The sequence below is a fragment of the Pezoporus flaviventris genome, unplaced genomic scaffold (genome assembly GCF_033815535.1).
Source record: "Pezoporus flaviventris isolate CSIRO_AGI_PZ_B2104156 unplaced genomic scaffold, CSIRO_AGI_Pfla_v1 ptg000041l, whole genome shotgun sequence".
In the NCBI taxonomy this organism is placed as follows: Eukaryota; Metazoa; Chordata; class Aves; order Psittaciformes; family Psittacidae; genus Pezoporus; species Pezoporus flaviventris.
The window spans coordinates 3,736,950-3,750,113 of NW_026892589.1; the positions used below are offsets into that span (position 1 = coordinate 3,736,950).

At 39.9% G+C, this 13,164-nt stretch overlaps 1 protein-coding gene across 2 annotated transcripts in view; it reads left to right on the plus strand.

The window, feature by feature from the left end:
• CCDC60 (coiled-coil domain containing 60) overlaps positions 1 to 13,164 on the plus strand; it is a 58,857-nt gene that overhangs the window by 41,708 nt on the left and 3,985 nt on the right. For both annotated transcript variants that reach the window (XM_061465822.1, XM_061465823.1), the window contains 7 exons: positions 546 to 650; positions 1,877 to 1,967; positions 3,787 to 4,000; positions 8,586 to 8,676; positions 9,279 to 9,362; positions 9,794 to 9,916; positions 11,813 to 11,944. In XM_061465822.1, coding sequence (XP_061321806.1) covers positions 546 to 650; positions 1,877 to 1,967; positions 3,787 to 4,000; positions 8,586 to 8,676; positions 9,279 to 9,362; positions 9,794 to 9,916; positions 11,813 to 11,944 — 840 coding nt within the window. The remainder of the gene's footprint in view (positions 1 to 545; positions 651 to 1,876; positions 1,968 to 3,786; positions 4,001 to 8,585; positions 8,677 to 9,278; positions 9,363 to 9,793; positions 9,917 to 11,812; positions 11,945 to 13,164) is intronic.

Below are 13,164 nucleotides of genomic sequence, written 5' to 3' on the forward strand. Positions count from 1 at the left end.
AAGATGGTGCTTGTACTGTGTACCCTTCTGTATGTTTTAGATTAGTCACTAATACACACTGTCTGTTCTGTTCTAAGTTCATTAATCCAATTACTTACCAAAGTATCTTCATGTATTTACATTTGCATATGGAATAAGCTAAAATGCCAAAGATAATCTTGGTTCAGAAGAAGATGGGTCCAATGTTATAAACTCTCACACTGCTTTTTCTTAAGTGCAAAACTTAGCACCTACTGTAAAATCCAAACCCCATAAAAATCCATACCTGGAAAGGGTAAATGCCAGAATCCTCACAGGTATGAAATTACTGAGCACACCTCCGATATAAGACCATCAAAAATTTCACATCCAAAAATATGCTTTCGGTATCTACAGTTCTTTGTCAACATTGCAAAAGTTTGAAAGGTGTCCGGAACTCATTGGGACAATTAAAACAGGTGATCTGCTGCAGAAAGGTGCAGATGTATCTATTTCAGCCAACACACTGCTAGTTTGACTGTTTTCCTGTTGCTATACAATGACACATTTGTTTTTCCTCTTTGCAGTGACTATCTCTTCCGTCAACTGTGTGCCATACACTGGCTTTTGGAAGCTGTGACTCTTGAATCCAACAGTTCGATGCATCCCATATCGACCTGTTGGAATCCAAAGTATGTGCACAATGCATGAGGGTAGATGGAATGAGGAGTTTAGGGTCTTTCGTACTTAATATGTTGTTGTTTCTCTCCAGTAATAACTGTTTGAATGAAATGTTAAAAATTCTGTGCCATGTAACATTAACAAATCTTGCATTGACTTTGCCCCCCTGCAGTCAGCAGGGAGTAAAATCAGTAACATCAGCAGCACAGCATGGTCCTCTGTTATTGCAAGCTGCACAACTAGGAGAAAATACTGAGCTATCCCAGCCAAATATAGTTGTGGGGTTGGTTTTCCTTTTTCTCTTCTGGTTAATAACTACGCAAATTAAATACATACAGTAATAGATATATGCCTATTCCATCAGCCTTAACCCAGTAAAAACAGGAATTCCATGTACATTATAATTACAGAACAAAGGTAGCTATTAAGGGGTATTTAGTAGCTGCTTTTATTCTGTCAATTATGTAGGGTAGTGATGGCCACTTGTAAAAGATGCATTGCTTCTGAAATTTCATACTGTTAAAGTAAATATTAATTTAAGTTCCCAACATTTCTAGTCATGTTGACATAACATGTATTTAAATCTTTCATGAGCATTTGGTGAAACAGTGAGCAGTTTATATTCTAGTTGCAGGGCAGAGCTCTCCAAAGCTGTTCTGTGTTCTCTGTATGTTCAGTCAAGACAAACTGTGCTTAAGTATAACAGAATTGGAAGAGTAGCATTATATAGAATTAGCCTGATAAATTGGAGGGGCGAAACAGTCCAGTATATATTTTGGATGTGGTTTTGACCCCTTTACATATGAGGACCAACCAATAGACTGGGATAAAAAAACCCAGTTTGTCAGCAAGTCTCACAGATGCAGGCTGAGAACAGAGTATAAATGCATAAAGCTCTGGATTCCAGGTTCTAAAGAGTGTAATCTCATATTGTATACTTCCTCTGCTGGACAAAATTGTGGAGTACTTGCACAGAGGAAGTTGAGGGCATCATCTGGGCCAGTACCTGCATATGAGAGTTTGTAGAACACCTTTCTTGAGGTGGTTCTTAACTGTGACTATTGGTTTACTCATGGCTTATACACCTTGCATTTTCTTTTCATGTCTTATAAGCAAACATATACATCATAGCAGCAGCAAGCCACCATTTACTCTGCATTTGTTGCATTTCTTTAAAGAACCTATAATAAAAGCAAGACTTTCAAAATGGAAAACTAATAAAATTGTTTTCACCTAGGGATTGTGGTGGTTATAAAAGAAGAGTAAAAGAAGCGGAAGAGTTAAAGTTAGCAACATGCATGTGGGAACGCTTTATTACAAAGAAAAAGGTAACTTCATTGTTAATGTCTTCCATGGGACCTAATCCAACATTTCAGGCATTTGTTTTGTTGCTTAATTAAACTCCATGATACCATGTTTATGCTCTGGGTCTTGTGACTGCAGAGGATTTCTCTCACTTGGTTTTAAAGAATAACTATTTAACACTAGGTAATAGGAAAAACAATACCTAGATTGAAACTGTGACTTGTTCTTAGTGATAAGTATTGATGTGGGAAGACTTAAATATTCAGCTAAAACATAACTAGCCTCTTATTTGCCCTTTTCTTAATGACCCAGAGCCATGTAACAGTACTTGTTCACACAAATGCATCTTTTTCAGTCAAACGGGGATTTCAGACTTGTATCCTGGAAGCTTTATTCTCTTATGTTCTAGTCATGACTTGTTTGGTTGCCTTTTTACACAGAATTTAAAGCTAAATTTGGAAACAAATGCCAAATGTTAAGGCCTTTAAAGAAAGCAGAATTCACTTGCCACTTTCAAAACAAAGCCAAGGAAAGACGAACCCAAGCAATTCAGATAAAAGCCTTTTAAAAGAAAAATGAAGTTACTACCTGAAAGGAATTAAATGCTATAAAACTAGCTGTAACACTTGGTAACTGTTTCACTGTCTTTCTGAAACCTGAGAAATGCTTTTCTCTTTGAAACTGCTGAAGTGACTGCTGGAAAAGGAAGGGGGAATGAATGACACTTAGGAGTATAACCAAGAGAAGTCGATAAAGAACTGGTGGGTTTCTCGCTCTGGAGCACATCTTCCATTTTGATCTGCAGCAGTTTGCCCAAGCTTTTAGTTCCTTTGCCACCTATAAGCTAAATAAAACAAGTTTTGTCAAGTACCCTTAGAACCCCAGGTAAGGCACTTAGAAATATGAGCTATTGTTGCATGCAATTTGTTCTTGTTATTTGTCAACACCTGCAGCTTGTACCCTCATGACATAATTCAAATGATTCAATAGAAGATTACATTTTCAACTGGGGAATAAGCAACAAAAGTTGTGAGACTTTTTGAGGATCAAGACTGTGTTTTTATGCAAATATTCTCCCTGCTGTTACAAAACAGAGAAAGAAAGTCAGCAAGCCACCTAAGGAACAGAGTTGCTTCTAAATATGAGGCTTTCTGATTTTTCCAAACTGTTGGGTTCAAATGAACATGAGCAGAAGAAACCAAAGCACATGTCAGTCTTCACGTGTCTTTCAGCATTTCCATTGTTGAGACTATTTTTCTTTTCCTCCCTGAATTAATGACAATTTCCTTTGTGCCATTCATGCTAGTATTACTTGAAGACTGCTTTTCATATCTGATATGAAACTTCTAATGGAGATACTGGGTTCCTTCAGGAGCACTTGCTTTATAATACATATTGTTCTGATTATCAAGCCTGCAGAATTCAGTCTGCTTTCAGACTTCAGTTTTACATTCCCGACACAGGAAATTCATTTGCCAGATTGTTGGGAGGAGACCTGAACATTTATCAAACCACTTTGACCTGTTCTTCCCCGTACAGGAGAAGGTTGTTGTATTACCAACCCTCTCTGCAGCTGCAGTGTTCCTCATTTGCAAATTACCTTAATCTGTTGTCATTTATGCCATAGCAGAGGAGTATTGAAGAAAGATAACAAAATGAAGGAGGTTTTACCCAAGAAATCACTATCTTGTTTGAAGTCACAAGGAGAAAAATCTGTGAGGTTACAGGAAAACCAGAAGGATCTAATATTGGAATTTGTTACAGAAATATGATTATTTGTTGTCAAAGCACTATAGGAAGCCCCTCCTTTCTATTGATTTTTTTTTTTCTTTTCATCTACAGAAATACACCTGGAAAACAGGATACAGTTTACTTAGCAGGGCGATAAACAAGAACGTTACTCCAGGTATCTCTCAGTTTAGCAGTCAGTCATCTCTCCGTGGTCAAACCCTTCAAGGCAGTGAACCTTCCGCTCTACGTTGCTCTGAAGACAACATCAAGATTAATGATGTGAGTGAGTCAGCACAAGCTAAAGAACGACAACTTCTTTTCCCCTGTAAGTTACTTTTTCTTAACTGCCAGTATCAATGGAATTGCTTTCAGTGTTACTAGGGAAAACCTATGTCAAATACTCTGCTAAATGTCCCGGTGTATTTCTGTTCAGGCATGTGGAACTTTGTATGAGTCTCTTTGTGCCCTTCCCATTAGCAAATTGGTTTAAAGACAATGTAATCCCATATGAGTAGTAAGAGTTTTAATTACTATTCAGTTACAGCAGCTGTATAATCAAACTGTCATCCACATCTGTAAGACCCAACAGGCAGTGGAACCAGTGAAGCTGTTCTCTGCTATAACCAATTGATCCACTGAATATGTATCTGTCTAGCTTAATGGTTTCTTGCTCTGTATTCCTCCTACTCATCCATCAGTGATTACCTGAGCTTGATTGACCTGACAACATTTTATCTGCTAGCTCTGCAATACATTTTAATACGAAGCTGGGTAATCTTCAGTCTTTTCCCTTCCTTCTAAATAAAGCTGGTCTAGAAAAACATGTAAGCATTTAATACTGCATATTACCTTTTAACTGATAGTTATACTATTATTATTATTAGGCTGGCATCATGCTCTGTTAAATCAGGAAAGAGCTCTTGGAGTCATTCGGGATAGTTTTGTGAAGGTTCAGTAGCTACTAGAAAGGCAAGAAGAACCCTAAGAATGAAGTGGAGGACAAAGCAGAAAATATGTTGTGCAAAAATACAAATGTCTCTGTATGTGCTGCTTCAGTTTTGGTCCTTCCAATGCAGATAGGTTGGTATGAGGAGTGGTAAAGTTTGACAGGTAAAAAAATGATGAGGTATGATATACAGAATAGCTTCCACAGAAGAACCAGTTAAATAGACTAGAGCTCTTTGGTGCAGAAAAGAAGCAACTGAATACATCGTTATGACAGATCTCTAACATCCTGAAGTGCATGGAAGCAGTAATTAGTGAGTGGCTACTCCCAGGTTCCCTTGATTTATGGCACAGCAGGTTAAATTAGCTGTCGGAAAACTGAAGGTGACGGGAAGCGTCTGAAATGGGATAAATGATCAAACTTAATGATTCAATTGCTGCAATATATTGCTGGAAGTATATTCAGGTCCAAAAGCAATTTAAATTAATAGAAGAAGAAAAAATTAATTGCTCTTAAGTGTAAAGGAATAAACACATTCTCTGGATCTGAAAGGCCTTTAGGTTCAAAGCACCAGAAGCTGCATAGATACATCAGTAAGCTTGCACTAACACTATATTCTACCTATACAATCACTGCTGCCTGTGACGGTGAGCACAGGTGAATGGCCTTCAATGGCATGAATGGGAGTAGTGGCAAATTCAAAGCTATAATTTCAAGCAGTTTGTTTACAGATGTATGTGAACAATTGGGTTTTGTGTGAGAAGAGATTTGAAAGCAATCTTGAGAGCTGTAACAGCTGGGACCTTTGTTTGCTGTAGTACGTAAAGAAGTATCTTGTGGTATATGTGATACATGGGTAGGATGTTCAGCGTACCTTTTGGAATAACATCTATCACGTGATTGCCTGGGATTTCAGGAACTGGTTACTGGGACTGAGTTACCACGCTGATCACCTCAAGAATTATGTTCCTAGTTCTAAAAAATGTGAGAAGTCAGTTTACATGGGGCGGAGTCTGGACTCTCTAATGAATTCTGATGCTGCTAGAATCATGTTTAATCCAAGATTCTGGTTATAGGATGTTTCATGGACAGATCAGAAATGGATTGCAAGTACAGCTGCCCTGTAGCCTTATACCCCAAATTCACAAAGCTTCATGTAACTCATACAGACATCATTTTGAGAGCACACACAACCCTAACCCACATATACACATATACATGTATTTCAGAAGTGGGAGAGGGATTCTCTAGTAGGAGTCTGATCAGCAGATACAGCTGAGTGGGACTTTTACAGCAAGATTTCTTTTAAGGCAGGAATTCATAACTCAGTATAAAGCTTTTTGCTGTAATTTAGATGTTGTTGTTTGGGCACTGCTGCTGTAGAATGTCTGCTTATACAAAATTGATTTTCCAGCACTGTTGGCTGGGTGAGGACCTGTACTAGGCCAAAAGTTTAAATGTTCCATCAGGTTGACAGAGGTAAATGTGAAAGCTTCAGTCCTTGTAGCTTTGGTACAACAACAGGTCACTGCTGAGGTAGTCTCATTTATCATTCAGTCTCCACCTTATAAGTCAAAGGTGTTACAAAGCAGATCAGTGTTCTAAGCTTGCTTCCTTCACCACATTTAAAAAAAAAACCCTCCTTTTGTGCAGATAGAGACTGTATGATCTAAATGTAAGCCTAAGTTTTACTGGTTACTGTGTAATGAAGAATTTGTGTCTGCGGATCAGTTCAAATGGTGTATATTCTTCACACACAGAAGTGTAAAATACAAGACCTGTATCTGAGATATTAAACACTAACAGGATGGTATCCCCAAAGCTTTCTGACCAGCAGTTTAACTTTGCATTCTCACTTAAAAGCATACTTTTAAAAGAGGATGTGCAGAGGGTCTTCTTTATAAAACATACCTGAATTTGGGGTGTTTATTTGGTTTTGATCAATGGCTTTTCAATTGATTTATCACTGTTAGATTCCTGCAAAAGAAGTAAATTTTAATATCCCATTTCACAGATGATTAACTAAGGCATAGAAAACAAGGTCAAGTGAAATTACTCCATTCTCTGCTTTTTTCTCTTTTCTAATTAATGTCTGACTAGCTCACAGCCATGGAGGCTAATATTTAAACAATATTATGAATATGGACAACCTTGAGTATTTGTTTTGTCAATTTATCCAGATGGAGAATTGGAACAGGTTCTAATGCTACAAAATGAAGGGCAGAGAAGTATTGTGCCCTCTGTTTCTGATGATCAGCCAAAAAGAAAAGCTGTATCTTTGCGGGTTTAGCCCTGGTTTGCTTCCTGTCATCTCTCTCCAAAACCTGCCAACAGGGCTGCTTTCAAGATTGGCTTTAGACAACTGATCTTGGAGAAAACATCAAATACAGCCACTGCTTTGCATAGCCCTCTTTCCCCAAAGCACCAGTATTATCTGCAGAGTATATTGGTTTCAAATATCCAGCTGCTCCATTTGCCCAAATGGTTACCATAAATAGAGAGGGCTGGGTTCTTCTAAGGATTCTGACCCTGTATGGCAAGAGCAGGTGAGGCTTGTATGCAGCCTTAGCTCAGTTTGAGCAGAAGCTCCCTGCCCATATCAATGTTCCAGACCCTCTAAAGATCAGCCTTTGTATTCAAACTGCTCCTTGGGTCTAGGGCTCCAAAAGATCCAGAGGTGCAGCTGCTTCTTACAGGCTTACACTTGCAGACTAGTAAGGATCACAGTGGAGCCATCATTAGAACTAGTCAGTACTAGAACTTAGGAGTATCTGACTGGGATCTCCACACTCTTGAAACTCACCTGGCCACATCTAATAGATGATCTTCATAATCAACATGATTCTTTACATTTTTAGCCCATTAGCTGGTGCCCAGCAACTTCTTCCATCCATGTCTTACACTTCCAAGTTCACAGTGTAACATTCAAATCTGCTTTTAACAAGCAGAAATCATTTGTGCTGCTATTTAACACAGTCAACGTTCAGCAGTCATTTTCTGTTATACTGAATGTGGTACTTCACAAAAATGTAGGAATTTGGAGATTACAGCTTCAAGGCGTTGAGTGCTCAGTAAAATGTCACTTATGACCATGTAGGACATATTGAACATGTCAGAGGATGACTTAGAATTTGACAGCTAACACTGGGATTTTTAATAACAAGTGTGGCAGCTGTTTTATTGCATGTGTGATTGGAGGGAATAACACAGAGAAGATGGCCATCTCTGCCTCTCCAGGGGTTTGGCATCAAAGAATTAATGAAACAGCAGTGGGAAAGAAAACAAGGAGTTTGGAAAACAAGGAGCTGAAGGAAACCAGTGAGTTAAATTTGTTTTCCAGGTATTCAAGGGAGAGGAGAATATAAGCATTCACATTACAGTAGAAGGCAGAAAGAGTAGAGTGCTATTAGTGAGAGAGATCTTCTCAAAGGTGGATAATCTAGAAACTATAACCAATGACTTGAGGACATGTCTTAAGTTTTAGTGGATGCTGGTAAGGAGATACAGAGAGGTAAGCAGATACCTGTTGATGGATTAAATTCCATGTGACACTTAAGTGATACAGCAGACTTAAAAATCCAGAAGAATTGGTAGTTATGCCACTAGAATGCTAACAGCACAGTACAGGAACTGAAAATAGACTTTCTGCATAGTTTGTTCAAATCCATCTGGTTTTCTGAGACACTATTTTTATAAGCATCTAGTTTAAAAAATATTTAATATCTTCTAGTTGATTTTTTTTCACAGCTAAAGTTTTCAAGTGACTAATGAATTGGCAGCACTCATATTTGGGTACCTATCTTAAAACCTCTTCAAAAAGCTGCTTTTCTTTGAAGAAACTTTAATTTTTAGAACCAATGAATAGCAGATTTCTTTAGGATATCTCATTCAGGCCAGCATATACGGTGTCTGGAAGGAAGAGAGGAATGCACTATTGAGTTGGCATGTTTTGGTATCTTATCAGCCCTGCAGAAATCAATCCAGATAGTACGTGGAGAGGTGTCAAAAGATGTCTGTAAAGAAAAAGCTATGGTTAAGAAGACTGGACCACAATGGTACGTTTCCTGATGGATTTCTGAATGATTAGAAGCAACTCATCAGGACAAAACTTACCCTTTTCTTCCCTCCTTTCTTTCTTTCCCCCCCCAAACAACTGAATTCAGCATTCAGGGCCAGATGACATTCACATGTTTTGGCACAGCTGGTAGAATAGCCTATTTTACTGCAGTGCAAGCAATATGTACTTTCTGGAAAGTACCACATGAGTCTTGCCTTTGTAAACAGAAGAGGATCTTCTGCTCCAGCAGCTTTATAGAAAAAGTGATGTTCTATCTTCCTCCAGGAAACTGTTTCTGTTTCAACCACTGCATTTCTCAGTAGTATCTCTATTACATTTCTAGCTAAGTTTACATTAGATGTGTTGCCTCAGTTCTGTGGTGGTTTCCACAGCCGTAACCTCAACTTGGCAAACCATTCTTTCCATTAGACTTTGCTGAAGCATTTTTTTCCCTTTGGTTTGAGGTGAAGAGCCCTAACTTTGTACCTGGATAGCTCCAGCAAGTCTGCAATATTAAGAATGTTTCCTCAGCACCTGTGAAGTTTGTTGCTCTGGAGCAAACACACTGTACACTGCCTTAAACCTTGTTGCGTCTTACAGTTTGCCAGAGGTTCAGAAAGACCACAGCATAAACACGTGCAGGGAGAGTCGAACACCAGGGAAGCAGAGACCCAGAAAGGACAGGTAAGGCTACAAATCTGCTTTTGAAGAGCATTATTAACTCAGTGCTCTCTGTGGAAAGCATTTGGCATGCAAATGTCAGGCAGCATTTATTACAGGAGACTAGAGCAGGCCAGTGAGAACTTGCAGCACACTTCAGTGCAATGCAAAGGCACTTTCCTGGAAGGATGTGACTGGAATGAAAGATTGCAAAAATCTAAATTTTATGGAATTTTCAATTTTTTAATTCATCAAATTATTTTATAAATTTGCTGAATTAAAAAAAAAACCCAAACCCAAATGTGTAAATTATGTTAAATTTGTTTTTTTACTGAGAATAAGATCTCAAACTCAGTGGGCTCACATCACTGTATGTTTCAAGCAACACATGTGCGTACCACAAAATGGTGACCACAAAATGCTAATTCTATTTTAATGTGTTGTTTTGGTTGCAGCTGCCAGATCAGCTCTTTCATTAAAAGCAAATCTAACCTGTGTGGTGATATGAAGCAGAGGTTCACAGCAGTCCGTGAAGAGGCAGCTTGCTGTTTACATGATATCCTAGTGAGCCTTGAGAGGTAGGAGGAAACTGGATTTCCTATATTCTTGAAACACTGCATACCTTGCTTCTGACTAGATTTAGGACTTCAGGCCTTTTAAAGATGCATTTATATGGATTGACATTAAAATAAGAATATAGGGACGATGTTAGAAAGTTTTATGACCATGTACAAAAAAAAACATTGCAGGTGAAATATTTACAGCAGTGTTTTGGAATATTGCTGAACAGTATTTATGGAAATAGCTTTGCTAAAAACATTGAATATGTTTACTTTGAACATTGCAGTCCTTTACACCAAAGACTGAATAATAACTTCTGTCCACATACAATCTGTGTGGCTGTCTTGTGTTTTCAGTTCTGAGATCACTGTGTTGTTCAACATTACTTTGACTCTTCTCATAGGAACAGTTATAATGTCCTCTGGCAAAGCCTTTTCCCAGATCAGTGAGATTTCTAACTTGTTGACCAGCCAATGCCTGTCATCCTTTTCCTTCCACCCAGAAACATTCATCTGTGATGCTTGTGCAAATTCTTTTGTCTCAGTAAGCACCAGACCCGAGATCCTTCCCTACATTGGTATTCTGAAGAGTGTTGCAGGCACACTCCTCCCCCTCACTTCCTTCTTTCCATTCTTCTGTTTCATTTTGTACTTAAGATATTTTTATTCCCAGAGCACTCCTTATCTGGAGTTGGGTCCTTGTTGTTTTCCCTGAGCAGCTGCTGTGGCTGCATAATCAATCCAGCATCCCACAGTATGGAAGGACAAGTCAGATGGAAACTTACTACTTGCGGCTATTTTGCCATTCTACATACAGCCACCTAAAACTGTTCTGTTTGGTCAGCTTTTGGAAATGAAACCTCAGTTTGGCAGGATAAGTTATTTATTGTATATAAGTTTTATTTATTGTATATAAGTTATTTATTGTAAAGAAAAGCAGATGTTTGGTTTTGTTACTTTGTTACTTTTTGTAAGGATTCATACATGAGCCCAATCTCTGGGTCAAAATTCTAGCTCAGGGCATGTCACAGAATCACAGATTGGTTTGGGTTGAAGGGACCTTAAAGCTCCTCCAGCTCCAACCCCTGCCACAGGCAGGGACCCCTTCCACTGGAGCAGCTTGCTCCAAGCCCCTCTTTCCAACCTGGCCTTGAACACTGCCAGGGATGGGGCAGCCACAGCTTCTCTGGGCACCCTGTGCCAGCGCCTCAGCACCCTCATAGGGAAGAGCTTCTGCCTGAGAGCTCATCTCAGTCTCCCCTCTGGCAGGTTAAAGCCATTCCCCTTGGCCTGTCCCTACAGGCCCTTGTCGAAAGCCCTTCTTCAGGTTTCCTGGAGCCCCTTTAGGCACTGGAGCTGCTCGGAGGTCTCCCCTTAAGGAGCCTTCTCTTCTCCAGGCTGACCCAGCCCAGCTCTCTCAGCCTGGCTCCAGAGCAGAGCTGCTCCAGCCCTCGAAGCATCTCTGCGGCTTCCTCGAGACTCACTCAAGCAGGTCTACATTCCTTTTGTGTTGGGGATCCCAGAGGCACTCCACTCTGTTCCACCTCTCTTCTGCTGTATTTTGAATAATATTTTAGCCTACATCACTGTACAGTATTCAGTGTGGTTTTAAGTACTGGATACCTGTAGAAAGTGGAGATTGAATTTCAGGTCAATGTTTTGATTTTGAAGTTTGTTTCTTACCTACATCCCAGAGCTGATAAAAACCATTAACGCTTTTTAATATGTTTGTAGAAATATGAATGTATACAGAGCACTGCAAAAGCCAGAATTGTTATTAGTGTCCAGACTGGCCATACAACGTGATCTTCACATTCCTGGTTTTCTCCCTTCTTTGTTATCTTCCCAGTAAGCTACGTAGAAGCATGGTAATATTTACAACACAGCTTTAACTTTCAAGAGTTTTTTTTGTAGGAAGCAGGAAGAGCGATGTTACCAAAAATACAGGGCTATGAAACAATCAAAGGATTTCAGAAAAGAATTGGACAGAATAAGACAGCTGAGCATGAGAGCTGAGAGAGAACATGATGAAGATGAACTAAACTGGTAAGGAATCATAGAATGGTTCAGGTTGGAAGAGACCTAAAAGCTCATCCAGTTGCAACCCCCTGCCACGGGCAGGAACACCTTCCACTAGAGCAGGTTGCTCCAAGCCCCATCCAGCCTGGCCTTGAACACTGCCAGGCATGGAGCAACCCTTGTTCAGATGAGATGTTCAGGGTCTCAGATTTCTGCCTTTAGTATAAAAGAGCTTTTATCTTTTCTTTTTTTCCCTCTCTAAAGCAAAGTATCACTAGAAACCATTGAATCTGTTGCTGGAAATGCAGACTTTTCAAACTGGTAGCAGCAAAAATACAGATGTGATGTCTAGGAGCAGATCCTGGCCTGCTCAGCATATAGGTTAATTGGAAATGGTAAGAAAGGGGAGAACAAAGAGTTCTTCTCCAGTGATATTGGGCAAAAGGCACTCTGTGCTTGCATTCACACACCAACTCCAGTGCAGCTTTACAGGAGACTTCCTTCACCAGGATGTATGTAAAATGCACTGTACCCCAAAGATGAGAGATACTGCATAAATGTACATGGGTTAGAGTCAGAACTTCTTACTGAACTGAACATTCACAGTACTAAAGCTGGCGGCAAAGGAACCTGACTCTAGCTGCCCACCCATGATAAAAAACAAAGCATTGCCCTACCAGCATTTGAACTGCACATGGATAATACTGCAACATTTACAAGTGTCCTGGGTTCAGCAGTAGCAGTCATGTTTCTCCTTCTTGGTAGCTGGTGCGGTGCAGTGTTTTGACTTTCAGCTTGGGAACAGAGCTGATAGCGATGTTTTGGTTTGGTCAAGGACTTTGTGAGCCTCCTGCTCTGCCAGGGAGGAGGGGAAGCTGGGAGGAAGCAGAGACAGGACACCTGACCCAAACTGACCAAAGAGGTATTCCATACCACAGCACGTCGTGCCCAGGATGTAACTGGGAGTTAGCCGGAAGGACTGGTAAACTGTGGGGGTGGAGGAGGTATAGGTCGGGGCTTGGCTGGGCTGGGGGGGGCGAGTTGTAGGTCAGCTGGTGCTGAGGTGATCTATTCTCTTCCCTCGTTATTTCCTTTATCATTGTTATTATTGGTGGTAGCAGTAGTGATCTGTGTTAAACCTTAGTTACTAAACTGTTCTTATCTCAACCCGTGGGAGTTTCATTCTTTTCGATTCTCCTCTCCGTCCCTCCGGTAGTAGGGGGAGGGAAAGAAGGGGGGGAGTGAGT